General features: G+C 51.1%; 1 protein-coding gene across 4 annotated transcripts in view; it reads left to right on the top strand.

Moving 5' to 3' along the window:
- Window positions 1-8704, top strand: part of Nos1 (nitric oxide synthase 1) — a 160121-nt gene extending 151417 nt beyond the window's left edge. For 3 of the 4 annotated variants that reach the window (XM_026785849.1, XM_026785857.1, XM_013349507.2), the window contains 5 exons: window positions 529-650; window positions 2097-2245; window positions 3831-4025; window positions 6157-6275; window positions 8289-8704. In XM_026785849.1, coding sequence (XP_026641650.1) covers window positions 529-650; window positions 2097-2245; window positions 3831-4025; window positions 6157-6275; window positions 8289-8352 — 649 coding nt within the window. In that variant the 3' untranslated portion in view covers window positions 8353-8704. Of the gene's footprint in view, window positions 1-528; window positions 651-2096; window positions 2246-3830; window positions 4026-6156; window positions 6276-7320 lie in introns of all 4 variants that reach the window. The other variant, XM_005344337.3, reaches the window with a different exon arrangement.
- The last annotated feature ends 9942 nt before the right edge of the window (window positions 8705-18646 follow it).

Here is an 18646-nt window from a genome sequence, read left to right on the forward strand (position 1 = left end):
CTGGAATGAGGTCTGGTGCCCTCTTCTGGCCTGCAGACATACACACAGACAGAATATTGTATACATAATAAATAAATATTTTTTAAAAAAAATTCAATCCAGGGTGATTTTCTCCCTCTGTCTACCACCCTGGGGACATTTGTTGATGTCCAAGGATGTTTTTGACAGTCATCACTCCAGAGTTATTCCTGACATCAACTTGGTAGGAGCCCAGGGTGGTGCTTGAACTCCCATAATGCATACAATAGCTCCCCAACAAAGGGGTGCCCACTCTCAAAGCCAGAACAAAGAGGAAGTCCAAGTTAGCTCAGGCTTCTTGACCTTGGGGCTTATCCTGACGCTAAGTGATGGGAATGGAGGAAGAGGCAAGCTCCAGCAAACTCACTTTTAAATTACTCTGCTAGTTCTCACGCTAAAGGGGCCCATGGTCCCACTAAGGAACAGACAACTCTCTAAGATGGCTGCCTGGGATACCATAGGCTCCAACATGAAGCAGCACACAGTGAAGCTTCTGTCTTTTCTACCCAGTGCCCCTAGCTTCCACCTGCCTCGAAATCCCCAGGTCCCTTGCATCCTGGTTGGCCCAGGCACCGGCATCGCACCCTTCAGAAGCTTCTGGCAACAGCGACAATTTGACATTCAACACAAAGGTATATATGGACCAGGGGCCACTGACTTCTGACTTGAGAGAGACAGGAGGGCCCCTGCTTCACCTCACTGCCTGAGGAGGGGAGAGGAGGGGTTGGAGGGGTTGCCATACCGATGTGGCCACAGGAGCAGTTTGAACAGCCCACCCAAACGGACCTGCTCCACAGCCTTAAATCTCATCTCCAGCAGGCATTTCCTTGGCTTAAGAGTTGATCCTAAAAGCCTAATATGCCACCAAGGATAGGCACGCATCCTTGTCGAATGGATTTGAGCATGTGACTACCTCATGAACTACCACAAGAGCAGGCCTTGCCGAGTAAGATAAGCTCAGGTTTGGAAAAAGGAGAGAAAAGATCCCAGTTGCAGAGGCATCAAGGAAGGAGTCCAGCTGTATAAGACATGAGGACAGCACAAATGTAAAACCTGGACAAGCTGTGCTGGCACAGCCCTTAATCCCAGGGCTCCAAGGCAGAGGGATCTCTGTGAGTTCCAGGTCAGCCTGGTGTACATAGTTCCTGGCCAGGGAGGATTAATTTAAGTAAATAGATAAATGAAGGGGAAAGAAAGAAAGAAAGAAAGAAAGAAAGAAAGAAAGAAAGAAAGAAAGAAAGAAAGGAAGGAAGGAAGGAAGGAAGAAAGAGGGAGGGTGGGAAGGAGGGAGGAAAAAGAAAGAGATAGAAAGAGAAAAATGGAAGGAAGGAAGGAAGGAAGGAAGGAAGGAAGGAAGGAAGGAAGGAAGGAAGGAAAGAAACATAAATGCCCCACACAACTGTTTCCAACAGAACAGCGACCCCAGGAGGTGGTTAGTGGTATTACCATCGCCCCATATACCCAGTTCTGACACATCAAATAATTGAAAAAAACATGGAGTCTTTATTGAACATCTACAGATTTTCCCCTTAAACAGTGCAGTATAACAATAGAGAGTTTACACTGCATCTATTGTTGTAAGTAGAGAGGTAAGTGGAGGCACAAAGGAAGACATGTAGGGGTTCTAGACAATGCTGTGCTATTTTATCTGAAGGACTGGGGAACCTGCAGATTTTCATACCCAGGGGATCCTGTAATCACCCTTTCCCTTGCATCCTGGGCGGTCACTTCTGGTTCCATTTTCTCATGGGGAAACTGAGGCTCTGAGAAAGAAGTGACTTGGCTCAGGGTCATACAGAGCCGGGACTCAGACCTGGGCCATCAGCCTCCAGTCTGGACACTGAGCATTTTCCAGTAGCAGGCGCGAAGGAGTGAGACCAGGAAAGGATTGTCCCCTGTCCCCACAGGCTGTGCTTGTCTGTGTGCATGGGTGAAAACATGGGGGTGTGCCTGTGTGTTTAACCACTCGTCCCATGTATGTCACACCCTGAGTTCCTGGCACCCCAGTTCCTGTAGTTTAACCACTGCCTACTTGGGCATCAAAGCCATGTGTGATACGGGGTCTTCTGGGTCCCCAGGAATGAATCCCTGCCCCATGGTCCTGGTCTTTGGGTGTCGACAATCCAAGATAGATCATATCTACAGAGAGGAGACCCTGCAGGCCAAGAACAAGGGTGTCTTCCGAGAGCTGTATACTGCCTATTCCCGGGAACCTGACAGGCCAAAGGTAAGCCGGCCACGCCCAGTGTGCGTGCATGAGTGTACTTATGAGTGTCAACACACACACAACAGGCCAAAGGTAAGCCAGCCACACCCAGTGTGCATGCATGACTGTGCCTGTGCATAGCAACACATACATGTGACAGGTCATAGGTAAGCCAGCCACCCCTGGCCACACCCAGTGTACACACATGATTTTATTTCCCACTTGAAACCCTCTAGAATCGCCCAGGAAAAGGGCTCAAAGAGGATTGTCTGGATTAGGTTGGCCTGTGGATGTGTTGGAGGGAGATTTCTTAGTTGGGCTCATCAAAGTGGATAGACTTGCTCTGACTGTAAACAGCACCGTTCATGGGTGGGACCTTTGGACCGAATGAAAAGGCAGGAGTGCCAGGAAGTGGTGGTGCACGCCTTTAATCCCAGCAATCGGGAAGCAGAGGCAGGCAAATCTCTGAGTTTGAGTCCAGCCTGGTCTACAGAATGAGTTCCAGGACAGGCTCCAAAGCTACAGAGAAACCCTGTCTCAAAAAGCCAAAAGAAAAAAGAAAGGAAAGGAAGGAAAGGAAAGAAAGAGGGAGGGAAGGAGGGAAGGAGAGAGAGAAAGAAAAGAAAGAAGGAAGGAAGGAAGGAAGGAAGGAAGGAAGGAAGGAAGGAAGGAAGGAAGGAAGGAAGGAAAAGGCAGGAGCAAACTGAGCATCATGCGTCCATTCCTCCCTGCCCTCCACTGTGGATGTGACTGGCCACTTCATGTTCCCACCACTGTGATGTCCCCACAATGATGAACTTGAGCTAAAAATAAAACTTCTGCCCTCCTGCCCACCATTGCTGTAACAGCCAGCTTACTGTGGTGGTGGGGTGGGAGGCCAGCAGCCCTGTTACCTTGCTCCATCCCTGACTTCCTGCCTGAGTGTCTCTGACCCAATGGCAGCCACCATCTTTCCTTGGGGAAAGGAAAAGATAGCTAAGGCTTTTGTGTTTCAGTTACTTGTCTCACGGCTGTGACAAAATACTTGACAAAAGCCACTTCAGTAAGGGAGGTTTTGTGTGAGCTCACAGGGAGTACAGTCTGCAGTCCACCATGGTGAGGAGCCATTGCGGCAGGAGCCTGAACCACATGGCCACCTGTGTAACTGAGAGCAGAGAGAGATGGCAAATGCTGGTACTCGCTTGCCTTCTCCTTAAGTCAGTCTAGAACCTGGCCTATGGAACAGTGCCACCCATGTTCAGAGTGGGCATGCTCACCCACATTAACCCAGTCTAGAGACCCCCTCACAGACACCTAAAGCTTTTATCAAGCAGACAGTCAAAATGAACCATGCATGCTGGGGCGGTCCTCTCAGAGGTGATCGAGGGAGCCCTCTCCGGGAGTGTCCTCAGCAGACAGCTCAAGCTGCCCCCAAGGTTGGGATCAGCTCTACACACTGAGGTTTGGTCCTGTTGTACTCTTACTGGTCCCTCATCCCATTTCCCTGAGGTTACCTCACAAAATAGCCCCTACCCATAAGCCCCCACATCACACTCTGCTTCCTCTGGGGCTGGGGAACAAGAGCCTCTTACAGCAGCCCCTTTTCTCTGGTCGTCCTCTTCTGCAGAAATACGTGCAGGACGTGCTGCAGGAGCAGCTGGCAGAGCCTGTGTACCGCGCCCTGAAGGAGCAAGGAGGCCACATCTATGTCTGTGGGGATGTCACCATGGCCGCCGATGTCCTCAAAGCCATCCAGCGCATAATGACGCAGCAGGGGAAGCTCTCAGAGGAGGATGCTGGTGTGTTCATCAGCAGACTGCGGGTGAGTGACAGCTGGCACCCAGGGGCTGGGAGTTTCCCCCTCGCCCAATCAGTGCCCAGCCACAGCCAGGCACGCAGGCACACACATACACACAGTCTATCTGGTTTTAGGCTCTCTATGTGAAAATGACCAGTGGGCGAGCCTGTGGGTAGTTACACAGATGCCGTCCCGACTCAGCGCTTCCCGACCCCCAAGCCAGGCTGCCCTCAGCCCCATGCACTTGCATATGGTTGGCACTAAACAATAGGCTCGTCCAAAGGGGGCGGGTGGAAGCTGAAGGCCAGACCTCGTGCTTGATCACAAAACCATGTGCCTGGCATGGAGTACGCCCACCCTAGAGGAAGGGCACTGGAAGGCTACGTTACAGCCTAGGACAGCTTCCCCAGCAGAGTCCCACCTTGTGACCACCGCCCCCCACCAAGCAGAGATGGAATCCCAGAGGTGGTCCCATCCCAATACTGCCTTCTTAAATGAGAAGCAATCAAGTTTTCTTGTGGGGAGAGGAGGGTTGGAGCATGTCATGGTCCACGTGAGAAAGTCAGAGGACACCTTTCCGAGTGTTCTTTCCGAGTGTTCTTTCCTCCTACCGCAGGAATCTCGGGGATTCAAGCCACGTCAGCACCTGCTGAACTCCCTCCCGGGCCCCAAGCAGTAACCAAACATGTTTTTAGAAGCTTTTCTCTAAACTTTATTCTAAACCCCAGTGAGGGGAAAGAGATTTCTGCTAGAAATTGGCCAGGAGCTGTTAGAAATGGCTCAGCAGGGAAAGTGTGTGCTGTGCAAGCTGGAAGACCTGGGTTCAAATCCCTGCACTTACACCACTGCCAGGTGGGCATGGTGGCAAGCCTGTGGCCCCAGCACACACAGACAGCAGAGCTGAGGACTTCCAGAGCAAGCTGGCTACGAGACCAGCTGGACCAGTGAGCTCTAGGTTCCGGTGAGAGCCCCTGGCCCAGTCCATCAGTGGAGAGTGATGGAGAAAGATACCCAGTGCCCCCCTCTGGCCTCCACCCATGTGCGGACACACACATGTACCCACATGGATACACGGGGAAGGAAAAAGGCATGCCAGGCATAAGGGATGCTGTGGAGTCTGCCGCTATCTTGGTGTTTGACATAGTCCCCTGGGAACACTTCATAGCTTCCCAGGAACTTTGCAGACTAGGGCAAAGAAACCTCCCCCACTCTCTCTAGATGTGAGCCCTGCTGCAGACCCAGGGTGCTGGAATTGAGTACATCATGGGCCATGGTGCAGAATCGGGGTGCTAGACCTGGGTTTATCGTGGGCCCTGCTAGCAAAGTCAAGCCCCTGGCCACTGCTCTCATAAACATTGAAATCAATATCTCCTCCTAACCACAAAGATGCCACTCTTAGAGAATATTCTTCTTAGGGCAGGAGAGATGGCTCCATGGTTAAGAGCACTGTCTGCTCTTCCAGAGGACCTGGGTTCAATTCCCAGCACCCAGCTGGCAGCTCAAACTGTCTGTAACTCCAGTTCCAGGGGACCTGACACCTGCACTCCAAGATGCATAAAATAAAAATAAATAAGTTTTTAAAAAAAGAATATTCTTCTTAACTTCCCAGTCGGCCCCTCACTTCTGCCAAGGGAGCTCCCATCACTTCTGAATCTGCCCCCTCCCCTAATCCTGCTTTCTTTCTCCTATGCTGGAGATGAAACACAGGGTCTGTCCGTGCTGGGGAAGCCTGTACCATTTAGCTCCCCCACAACAACTTTTTTTTCCTCTCCCATCGGCTAGTGCCATTAATCTGGGGCATTTCATACTTAGTTCAGCCTCGCTGGAATCTGAACTTACAGGGGAGAGTTGGAAGGAGGAGCGAGAGTATTGGAGGCTTCCTTCAGGCCTCGTTGCTTCTTCTATGCTCGCAATCTTCAAGGTGGCCCCCCTTTTTGCAAAGGCTCACCCCATAGATTCGTTGCCTCCCAGCCTCAAGAGGCACAAAATGGCAGAGCCCTGCTCACACACAGCCTTAGTCACCAAAGATACCCCAGGACCTTCAGCTCAGCCTCTGTCTTGTCTGGGTATACGTTCTTCCATGTATCACTCTGGCTGTTCCTCTCCAACCCCTTACCTGCCCTTTGATCCATCCCCTGGCTGTTTCTGTCCATAGGATGACAACCGGTACCATGAGGACATCTTTGGAGTCACCCTGCGAACATATGAAGTGACCAACCGTCTTCGATCTGAGTCCATTGCCTTCATTGAAGAGAGCAAAAAAGACACAGATGAGTAAGTCCTCTCCAGCCCCGGGAAGAGGGGCCACAGTGGGCTGCAGCTGGGGCTTGACCGGGTTTCTCACGGTGGGGGTCGGCAGGCCAAAATGCATGGCTGTGATCCTGCTGTTACCAGGGCAAAGGGTTACCCATTGGAGGTCAGCTTGAGGTACAAGTGGGACCTCGTCTCAATAAAACAAAGGAGTGCACATCCCCAAGTGACCCCAATCCTGCTGAGTCTGGCATTCAAAAGTTAGGTCACAGTGGTTTGCAAGGTCTAGGGGTACCAAGGATCCAAAGTGTCAGAATTCCACCTGGCTACGGTGCCCCCTAGTGGAACTATGGTCTCCCCGCCAACTACTATAACTCTTGATGCTCCCTGCCCCTGTCCCAGAAGTCACTGGAGACATTGTCATGGTTGCAAATTAAAATAGCCTCTAGAAGTTGCTAGAAACAGCCTGAAGCGTCATGAGGGTGGGATGGAATCTCACTATTTGAACCTTACCCCCCAGCGTGCAGCAAGAGGACCAGGGTGCTGATGCCTTTGTCATTCCCTTCCCTCAGATCTTCCCCTTCAAACAGGCAGAACTTTCTCCCAGTTGTCTCTTTCCCAGTCAGAATGGCTGTTTCCGGAGACTTCTCACTGTTTCTCCTCCAGACAGCTTGGCTATCTCCAAACATTCCCTGTCCGCGCAGCTTACACTTCTATTGCATGTGCACACATTCACACCTGTGAATCAGGTGCCTGCAGAGGCCAGAAGGGAGTGTTGGCTGGACCTGGAGCTAGAGGCAATTGTGAACTGCCTGCCACACATGGGTGCTGGAAACCAAACTGGGTTCTCTGTCAGAGCAGTGAGAATTTTAAGCCACTAGGACATCTCTCCCACTCCTTCTGGTCTGTTTATTGTTTGTTTGGGGTTTGCTTTTCTGAGAGAGTCTGTGTAGCCCAGGCTAGCCTGAATTCACCCTCCTGAGCGGCCTCTGTCACCCCTAGGTCACCTGAAGGAAGCTAAGGAGCCTGGCTTCTATGCCACTAACCCCCTCCCTCTCTCATCCAACAGGGTTTTCAGCTCCTAACTGGATCCTCCTGCCCCATAGGATGGTGGGGTGCCCACCCCAAGTGCCCAAGCTAGGGCGGCCACAGTTGACTAACCGCGGACACACATGGCTGAACCTTCCCCACGGGACCCCGTGTGACCCACCCTGCCTTTTGTCCTGTTGCTGTGTCCTGGTCCTTCCTCCCACCCCACACCCCCAACCCTGGGTTTTCTCCTTGCCTCTTCTCCTGCAATGCATTGTCCCTGTACCCTGCAGTGGCTCTTACAAAACTACACCCTCCCTACCCACTCGTTGCCAAGGGCAGGTTGTGGCGCATGAAACCACCGGGTCATGGCTGTCACTCCTGTTGGGGTCTGAAGGCAACTGGCACTGGGCTTCAGAGTCACCCTGAGCCAGTCCCTTGACCACTTCAGCACCTCCCGTGCGTGCGTGCGTGCGTGCGTGCTTGTGTGTGACAGGCCTAGGTCACTCTCTGCCCTCTTACCCGAGTCCTCTGCCTCCGTGAAGGATGTCCAGTGTCCACTGCCTTCGTGAAGGACGTTCAGTGTCATGAAACGTGTTCCTAACTATTAATCCCTCTCCATGTCCATCATGACAGATCTGTGTCAGCCTCTCTGAAACACATCAAGTCCCTTTACTAATCTAGTGAACCAATCACAGCGGGAGATAGGCAGGTGATGGAGAGGAAGATGTCCCTGTGAAGGAGTCAGTTTTTGAATTCAAGGTGTTCAGAGTCTGACCCCCGTCAGCAGAGGTCTGTCTGGGAGATTTACCCAGATGGTGAATTGGGCAAGCACCTCCCCACCCCCACCCACCCCAGCTGGGGCCACCAGCCCTTGAGCTCCCTCCTTATACCTAGGCAGCCCCAGCTATGAGCCCAGCAGCCATGCTGAGCAAGGAAGCATGCTGGGAGTAGAGACTTCGCCACCGAGGAAGGGTGTGCCTAACTCTAAGTCTGCCCTTATTGAAGGAATGGAAGTGCCTCCCGGAGTGCTTTGGAGCCTGGAAGCAAACACCAAGGAAGAAGAAGATAGCTGGTTTTTATTCCTCCAAATCGGCTTGTCTCCCACTTGCGAATAATTTCCTCTCCCACACCCCACCCCTAAAAAAAGCAGCCATAGCCAGGGCAAGTTGGCCCTTGGAGGCAACTGTGCTCTGAGTCCCATGTTCTGTGCTTTTGTTTGGTTCTGTGATGCAGAAAAAAACGAAACAAAAAATTTCCTTTACATCCTGAGCCAGGGTCTGGCTCTCTTGATACTAAGTATTGGGGCTGCCATACAGAAAGTGCCAAGGACTTTACAGTTGTGGACCCAAAACTAAGAACGTCAATCAATCCTTCCTTCCTTCCTTCCTTCCTTCCTTCCTTCCTTCCTTCCTTCCTTCCTTCCTTCCTTCCTTCCATTTTCCCAGACAGGGTCTACTGTTGCCCAGGCTGGCTTTGAACTCATGACCTTGAATTGCTAATCCTCTTGCCTCTACTTCCCTAGCTAGGATTACAGGCATGAACTATGGGGAGGGGGAAGCGGGGGTGTCAAACCTACGATTTTCTGCATACCAGGCAAGCACTCTACCAATTGATCAACATCCCCAGTCTTCAGTCTTCAACCTGAAACTCAGAGACAGGTCTCATGCTGCTCCGGACACCCCCACCCCATCCCATCACTAGCATGTGGATTTGTCCCAGTTATCACCCCCTGGCCCCAGTTAGTAGCAATGTTTCCCCCAGTAGCCTGGAGGCAAGGCAACATCCTCTGACGGTCCCTCCAACACAGTTCCCACCACTTTCTTCCCAGGGACTTCCTTCTCAATCCTTCAAGCCTCTGCGGACACTTCCTAAGATGTAGTTGATTCCCCAGATCTGAACGGCTATGCCCAACCTCCATCTGAGAGCCTTCTTTCTGCACGCCAGCTACATGCACGCCTGCATCGGCGATTTTTCCACCTCTGAATAAGGAGTGCTTACCATGTGACAGGCTCCTCCCACCCCCACCCCTGTATATCTGGGTGCTCCCAGTAGCAGGTGGACAGATGGAAGCTTCGTGTCACTTGCCAGAGTCCAAAGACAGGATTACATAACCGGGTTCAGGAGGGACTTTGGTTTTCCACTGCTAAAGATGAGACCCAGGGCCTCATGTGTGCCAGACTGAGCTACGTCCCCAGCCCCCAAGAGAGAACGTTTTAAAAAAGACCTTTGAACTCTTAACCTAGGCATCCTCCTTAGCCCCTGGCTAGAAGGCCAGAGACCGGCTGAATGCCCTAATCTTTTTCCAGAAAGCCGTCTAAATAGCTTGTCCAATGGCTGACTAAAGTGACCATCTAGAGTGGACCAATACTGCCCTCTCCTGGTGGTTTTTAGTTCAGCCCACAGCCAGCAACAAAGGAATCAACAGTTTAGAATAAGAGAGTAGAGTTCAAGACTCAGTTTGTAGCCAGTCCGCCGTCCTCTATGCTGACAGTAGCTTCAACCCCACTTCACAAAAGCAGGTTTGACCAGGAAGAAGGAGATGACCCCTCAAAACAGGAGGGCTGGAGACATAGGCTCCCTGCCATCCCTGGAACGCCAGAGTTCAGCCTGTGGGAGGGGAAGAGAGCATCTCTGCACGTCCTTGGGGAAGCAAGCAGGTGACTTTGGGACACAACAGCTGACGTGCCCCCTTTGAAGTTTCACATGCACACCTGACCCAGGAGTTAATTCTGCAGAAGGCCTGGCTCCTTGGTGTTCCTGAGAACCAGATTGAGCAGGGTGGCTTTGATGAGATAATGGCCTATGGCAGCACCAACTCCAGCTCTAATGAGCTTCCATTTCCCCTATGGCTGGGGACAACACTGTTCCGACATCAAGATTATCACCGTCACTAGTTTAAAAGGGGGGGAAGGGGCAGGCAGGTTCTTATGCTAAGTCAGCAATACTTGCTACAGTCTGTCATGAAGAGTGAAGACAGAGAGAGATCCTTCCCCCCTGCACCCCCCCCCGTACCCCATGCACTTCCCCCATCCCACCCTCCACCCCCACCCCTGCCATGGATAAGAAAGTCATCAGGACAAAGGAAGAAAGCTGAATCAGCCAGAAAACACAGGACCGAGGGTGTGGATTTCCCTGGCAAAGGCCTGCAAGAGTTCAGGTTTCTCCTAAGGCCAGGGCAAAATGCAATGGTTCTGACCCTGATGTCTGAGCCCCCATCCCTGCAGCGCCACACACACACACACACACACACACACACACACGCACACACACACTTACACGCCACATGCACACACACACACACACACTTACACGCCACACACACACACACACACACCACACACACTGCACACACAGAGAGACTTTCGCTGTGCCCTAGAAAAGTTCTTCTAGGTTGAGTTCAGCCAAGGTTTGCTTTTATTTTCCTTCCATCTCCGGCTCTGCCTCCTCAGGACCCAACCTTGAGAGGTTCAGGCTGTCCCGACTCTTTCTCTTTTCTCACTCACTGCCAGACCACCTAGAGGCACCCAAGAGGACTCACTGGCCATGAAGTGTCTAAAACAAGAGGACCCAGGGACTCCCGGACTTCCGGGGGCATCCCCAAAGAGAAAATGCTCCATAATCTAAAATATCTTGTTGGAAGTACCAACAAGATAGTGCAAGTGAATGCTTTAGTTCATTCATGAAATGATCTGAAAGAATGGGCAGACTGGGCATAAACTCAGGGATAGAGTTTGCCTAGCCTGTGGAGTCCTTGGGTCCTTTCCAGCATCGTCAGTAAATTGTTCCAGGCTATGTATGTAAGATATATATATAGATATATACTCATAGTATATATGAACCATAAATGGATTTCATGATTAGAGGTGGGTCCCGTCTACCAAATATCCCATTAGGAATATGCAAATATTATGTTTTTTTTTTCTAAAATCGGAAACATTTCTTGTCACAAGTATTTCATCAAAGTAAAATCAACCAACCTATCAGAATCAAGGGAGATATTGGGGTAAGCATACCTCAGCTGTGTTTCTAAGTTTGTTTCGTTCCAACATATCTGAGTGGCTCCGGATAACTGGGCATCCCTGACCCAAGGCAGTCAGTTCCTAATGAAGTGTCCCTGGAAGGCAGAAGCAAGGGTGACTTCACGAACTGATAATCTCCTAGCCGAGTCAGGACATGGAAGTGACCGGGTTTAATTGTGACCTCTAGGAGATTCTAGCCAGGAACCCACTAACCTTGGCCTTCTTGTTTGGAGCACGGCTGTCTTGGTACTGTAGGATGGTGAATACCATTTGTGGACTTTCCTACTAAATGCCTCTGGCGGCCTCCCGCCATCTGGGACAGCCACAAAGGTCACTAGAAAGTACTGAGTGCCCCTGAGAGGGCAGGACCTTCAGCCATTGGACCAAGCAACCACTGCTTTTGGGCCATGGAGCTGTCTACCTGTGGCTGTAGGCCTTCTGGTTATAGAGCTGGAGAAAGCCAGAAACCAGCCCCAGTTCGATGGTTGCTCTAACCTCCTTCAAACCACCGGTGACATAGCAAAGTCTCAAAATTCCCAAGTCTGAGGGTAGCTCAGCGTTCTTAAGACAGAGGCACTGAGGAGCCACCTCTCACGTAGGGTCTGAGGCTATCCCCTGTCCTATCCCACCTCCGTGACCCAAGCTCTGTCTTCCCACTTTTGTCGCTGTGTTGTCCTTGTGACTGTATCACCCACTCCAGGCTCGGCAATTGCTTGCCAGAAGTCCCACATCCCACATGGGATCAAGTTACACCCAGAGGGTTCACTTCAGGGGTTACAGGGAGTGGGGGCAGGAGGATGGGCAGAGCCCGGGTTCCATCTCACCACACACAAGCTGTCAGAAACTCGGACGCCCCCACCCACCTCTGACTTCTCCATGCTGCTAATCTCTGCCAAGTGTCCTGTGTGCTCCAGCACTGCCACCTGCCCCCACGCCCTCTGCGAGGCTGTCCAGGCTGTGTTCTCGCATGCTTCTCTTCTATATAACCCTCACCTTCTCATTTGATGGGATTCAACACAAAGTCTACTTATGCTTGTTTGCATTATGGTTAAACTATTAAAAAAAAAGTGCACTGACTCGGCTGGCTGGTGTCTTTTGTCGCATTGGGTTGCCATATCACACATCTCTGTACCACAGTCGTGGGTTGGGTACCCAGGTAGCATGTATTGGGACTGGAGGATGCTCATAGGTAAAACTGCTGGGAAAAAGAAGTCTCTTTGGTGTCCTGATTTGGGGCCAGAAGACACGGTTTTATCCATCAGTCCCTCTTGGGCCATTGCATTCTTGAGCCAGTTGACCACTAAGGACACTCCTAGCTGCTGGATGGAGGGTTGGGGAAATAACTAAGTCTCCATTCCTGTGCAGCCGCCCCCCTCCACAGCACCCCTCTTCCCCACCACAGCCTCATTCTTCAGAGGGACCCCAGAGAGGTAGTCCCATCGCTCAGTTCTCCCATGTATCAGCCCTGAAGATCCCAGAGCTCAAACCTATCTGGTCTCAGGCCCAGCTCCACCTAAAAAGAGATCTCCAAAGCCCCAACAAGGAGGCTGGAGAGATGGCTCAGTGGTTAATACACTAGCCGGTCTTGCAGAGGACTCAGGTTCGGTTCCCAGCACCCACATGGTGACTCAGAGCCACCTGTAACTCCAGATCCAGGGGATTTAATGCCCTCTTCTGCACAGGCGACAGGTATGCATGTGGTACACACACATGCCTGCAGGCAAAACATTCATATGCATAAATTAATTTTTTGAAGTGGAAATCCCCTGCCAGGGCTGATGAGGAGGTGCTTGTCTTAGATGCCGGGATGAGTTGGTTACTGACAAGGGATTCGGGAGTGAGACAGGGCAGGGGGATATGCCTTCACATGCCCTCTGGACACAGCCGTGAGGGAGGGCAGTCACACCAATCCTCTGTCCTGCCAATCAATCCCTGGGCCCCATGTGGAGGAAGGGGAGGACTGACTCCTGAAAGGTTGTTCTTGTCACACAGCGTGTGCATGCATACCCTCCTCGTATCCCCCTCCCTGTCTCTCTAGTCCTCACTCATCCCCACCCTGAGCCTCAAGGTGCGGTGTAAGAAGAAGGTCAGAGACTCAGAGATGGAGCAGGAACCAGGCAAGGCCACTCATGCCCTGCCCCTTTTGAGACTACAAATTCATTAATCAATTAACACTATGGCTAATGATGATGCAAAGCCAGTCCCCACAGGCTGCTTTGGCGTGTCACCTACAGTCAGGAAGTCAGAATGCACAGGCGTGTCACTGTGCAGCATATGATTCCTTGCCCCCCCCCCAACTGAGGCACAGAGGGGGTGGGGTGGGAAGGCCAGGCAGCTTTACAATGTCCACAGCTCGGAAATGACAAGGGTGGAGCCAGGAGCAGCCGGTCCATCCTAAGAACCCACATTCTGATCCACCATTATGGATAATTGCTGAGATACTTAATCTTGGTTTGAATCCCAGCTCCTCCACTTCCTGACTGTATAACTTCGAATAAGTTGCTCAGCTTCTCTGTGCCTTCATTTTTTCGCCATAAAATGGGCTGGTGGCTGTAATTTGTTAGATTGTGGTAGTATTAAATGATAGTATTAAATGAGTTCAAATGTACAACATGGGATGGAGCGGGGTGAGATAGGATGAGGTATGCTAGGGCAGGGTGGGATGAATTTAATAGAAAACTAAATAGGCTTGAATTCTGGCTCTCCCGACTTCCTCTGTTTATTTCTCTTCTGGGTATGAGCAGTCTTCTTCCGAAAATGACATGATACCTAACCCTGATCTCCTCTGGCCTCTCAGGCCCTATAAAGAGTCGGTTCCTGAACACTCTCACCATGCCCAGTAGCATTGCCTCGGAGCTGGCCTTCACATCTGCGTGTTTAACCAGCTTCCCTCCTGACGCCTACTCAGGCTGGAGCTTTGACAGGTCCAACCTGAGAGTTAGCCAGGGACAACTTAACAGTGTACACCTCCCCAACTCTATAGCTCCTGTTGCCTAGCAACCAGGTGAACATTTTAAGTTTACACCCAAACAGAACCTTCGCAAGCACAAATCAAAGAAGAAAAAGGTGGCGACAGCATATGGTGTGTGTGGGTGGGGGGAGAATAAGAATATGGTTAAGTATTTGGAGATCAGCCTAGTGTATGGGCTTCCCTGGGCAGTGAGATGACTCCCTGGGGAACCTGCTTGCCGCCGAGCCCGGTTGACCTGACTTCAATCCCTGGAACCCACCAGGAAGGAGCAAGCTTCTTCTTCACTTTTCCCTTTGCAAAGTCACCGAGAGGGCAAAGCCCAACAACAGGGCTGTGAAGCTGGCTTCGTAGTTAAGAGTACTTGCCATGCAACCTTGAGGATCCGAACTCACATCCCAGCACCCATGAGCCAAGCCAGGTGTGTTTCCACGTAAAGCCAATACTGTGAGACAGAGACTGGAGGATGGGGGCTTGCTGCACCAACCTAGCTGAAAAACACGAGTTCCGGGCTCAGGAGAGGCACCGCTTCAAAGTAGTAATTCTCAGGCTTGGGAATGCAAAAGCACATGCAACCACCTGCACAAGTGTGCATACACCACACACACACACACACACACACACACACACACACACACCAAGGAGCATATTTATAATTGGCTTGGACCATGATATTTAGCCCCTGACTTGAGAGCAAGATTTGAAGATCGTCCACAGTGGTTCTCAACGTATGGGTCTCAACCTCTTTGGTGGGGGGAGGGGAACAACACTTTCCCACAGATGTTGCATACCAGATATTTGCATTACATTTCTTAACAGTAGCAAAGTCACAGCTATGAAGTTGCAATGAAAATAATGTTATGGCTGGGGTCACCACACCATGAGGAACTGTATACTAAAGGGTTGTAGAGTTAAGAAGTTTGAGAACCGCTATTCCAGCTAAGACAGCTCTCGGTTGGGAGAAGGTCACAAAGACAAATCAGCAGCAGCGGAAGTGTGTGTTAAACACTGCAGCGTATAAGTGGATCTGCTGTGGATCATCAAATCCAGTGTGAGCTCTATGGAGAAAGAGAAGCCTGCCCTTGTTCCTCTAAGCCTCAAAAAGCACACGCTGCCCCCAGGTCCCCCCTTCTGGAAAGACCTCTTCCATACATAAGTCATACTCTCTGTCAAAGAAACTCAGTGCGGCTGGGAATCAAAGAGAGGGAGCCGACCCCTCAGCCCAATGTGCAGAGCGTACGCCTTTGTTTCCAGCACTTGATCCCTCTTCTTCCTCCCCAGCTCCACCACAGCCTCATCTTCTGGGCCAGCTGATTCTCCTGGAGAGCTTTAAGGCCGCCACTTCTCCCCTGCAGGAGCGCCCCCTCACCTCCGCCATCTTTGTCAACCTCTTTTTGCTGCTGAGGGATAGTTATTTAAACTTTGCCATGGCACAGACACAACCCAGGAAAAGAAAGGGTGGTTTGGGCTTGTAGTTGAATATTGTCTGTCGTGGTGGCAGGAGGCAGCTAGTGACACTGGGACCGAGAGAGTGGCACTCAGTTTACTGCCTTCTTTTTTTCATAAAAGGGATCCCAGCCCACCAACTGGTGCTGCCACACTTAGGGTGGGTCTCTACATCTCAATTAACCTAATCTAGATAAGCTCTCCCATATATGCCTAGAGGTGTGTTTCCATGGTGACTTGAAATCTCATCAAATCAAGGATTGAGATTAACCCATCACCCCCTCTTTTCTAGAATCCGTACCCATCCATCTATCCTTCCTGTCTGTTCCAGGCACTTGGCAGCATTCACTCTCTTTGTGTAAGTATCCATTTGGCTTCTCCGCCTTGGTGTATTAGTGACTCCGAAATGCTGAGTAACAAATACACTTAAATCTCCTCGTAAACTGTCAAACCATTGCAGCAAAGGTTGGAGGGGTGAGGCTCTGAGCCCAGTGTTGAGCAGGACTAACCTTTACCAAGCCAAACTGCTACAATCTTCAGGAGTTCAGATGGGCCTACTCACAGAAGACCAGCACAGCTGGGCTTGTTTTAACAACTGATGGTTCCTCAAACAAGGGGGGGGATGGGAAGAGTCATGGGACCCTCACCTGAGCAGCCAGCTACCCCTCCCAAAGAATTGTAGGCAATTCTGCCCTGAGGAAGCAGCCGGAGTCTGGGGAGGGGATAGAGCGTGCAGATGGAGAAGGGAGAGGGTTCTAGCTATGCCCCTGTGAGGGCTTCTCTGTTCATGCCTGGTGCCAGGAACAGATCGTGTGGCTGGCTTGAGCTCACCTGTGTGCCTGCTCGCAACCCCTCACACACTGAGCAGTCGGAGTAGCAGAGCTTTGGTTTGTCATTGAGCCCTTAGGGGAGGGTGCAGTTGTTACTTCATTCCCTGCCCCTAGGGAGATAATTCTCCTGACTCCCAAGGCTGCGTGTGGGTGTCCTCTACAAGCTGGGAAGACGCACGGCTCTCAGTCTAACACTCTGGAAGGAACGTGGTTTATCAGTACCCATTTTTCAGTCCCACAAGTCTCACTAGGGACTTCCGGCTTCCAGAGCTGGGTAATCAATTTGTAGAAATTTTTGTTTGTTTCTTTGTTTTCGGAGATAAGGTCTCTTGACGGGACCCTGGCTATCCAGGAACTCACAAAGATCTGCTTGTCACCCCAGCGTTGGGAGTAAAGGCATGCACCACCACGCCCAGCTACTTTACAGTTGCTTTAAACCTCAGTGTCAGGGCCAATTCTCTAAAGCAGCCTCAGAAATCTAAAACAAAAGGCTAGAGATGCAGCTTGGTGCTGGTGTGCCCTATGGGTTCCATAGTTAAGACCTTAAAGTGAATGGGGACAGACAGACAGACAGACAAACAGACAGACAGACTGGATTAGTCTGTTGCTGTTTAAGTGTCTCCTTGCCTTCTCTAGCTTCTAGAAGCTTCCTAAGTTCCTTGGCCTATGGCCCAGCTTTACTAAAGCCGGTGTTTCTCAACACCAGCTAGTCTCTGACCTTTGCCCTCCTGCCCCCTTCTCCTGAAGGCCTGTGTAACGACACCAGCACGTCCCTCAGCATAAGTCTGTCTAAAGCGTCCTAACTTCGGCACACCTGAGTAGTTTTTTTTCCACCATTACAAAACCTTTACTAGTCATCAGCTTCTGGGGATCAGCCTAGGACCATGTTTGGGGACTATTAGCCTGACTGCTGCAACCTGACCCTGACCCCCAAAGACTCTTTAGTTCCTCCTCATGTGCAAAATACAGCCAGCTGGTTGCTTGTAGAGTTCACCTCTTCGGTCAGAATCCAGCAAGAGAGCTTCCACACCTTCTAGGGGAAGGAGGGGGGCCGAAATAATGGAGAAGACTGATGGGGTAGTTAAATAGGATGGTGGGGGAAGAGGGCAGCAATCCAGTGACGTCAGGAACACTCAAGGAAGGTAGGAGAGCGTCAGACAAGCCATGAAGGGATAGTAAGGCTGGCTGGACCAACTCTGTATCTCGAAATCCTGGGAGATCCTCGCATCCCCCAGCAGAACCTTCGACCAACGTTTTCAAAGGCTTTCATTTTGATTGTGTGTGTGTGTGTGTGTGTGTGTGTGTGTGTGTGTGTGTGTGTGTGTGTGTTGTAGAGGACTAGCCTGGGAACCTAACAGCCACCATTGCCATGAGTTCAGCTGTGCCCTCTTAACAAAAGTCATCCCAGGTGGACCTGTTGACCTTCTCCCATAGGTCACAGGAGAATCAGTGGCCTGGGACTCCCATTTGTAGACACTCCTCCCTGAGAAGTGTATTCAATTCTACCCTCAATGCAGACAGTCTAAGCAGGGAGTAGAGTAAACAGGCCAGGGAACCTTCGGAAGGGGCTCCATCTACATGGCCATAGGGAGGTCATCAGCCATGCTGGGTGCATCCCTTGTGGCTGCTCTAAGCCCTCTCGTGCTCCTTCCCATAATGCCTTGCTTTACTCCCTAGGTAAGCCCCATGAATCCATCAGTTTCCCATTTGGGGGAATCATGCCTCCATTTGTCATTGGGACCTTAGGAGGAGGGGTCCATAATGTTTATGTCTCCCCCAGGGAAGGAACTTTAGCTACAGTGTGTACACACATGTGTGCAATGCCCAGAGAGGTCAGAAGAGGCCATGAGATCCCCCAGGGCTGGAGTTACAGGTGATGGTGAGCTTTCTAGCAGGACATGGGAGCTGGAAACCTAACCCGGGTCTTTGCCAGAGCAGTCCTTGCTCACTATCACTCCAGCCCCTCAGTCAACTTTTGATACACAGTCTTATGCATGCTGGGTAAAGACTCTACTGCTGAATTACATCCCTAGCCTCGGATTTACTGGTGATGGTGGTGGTGGTGGTGGTGGTGGTGGTGGTGTGTGTGTGTCTGTGTGT

The sequence above is a fragment of the Microtus ochrogaster genome, chromosome 2, assembly GCF_000317375.1.
Source record: "Microtus ochrogaster isolate Prairie Vole_2 chromosome 2, MicOch1.0, whole genome shotgun sequence".
NCBI lineage: Eukaryota > Metazoa > Chordata > Mammalia > Rodentia > Cricetidae > Microtus > Microtus ochrogaster.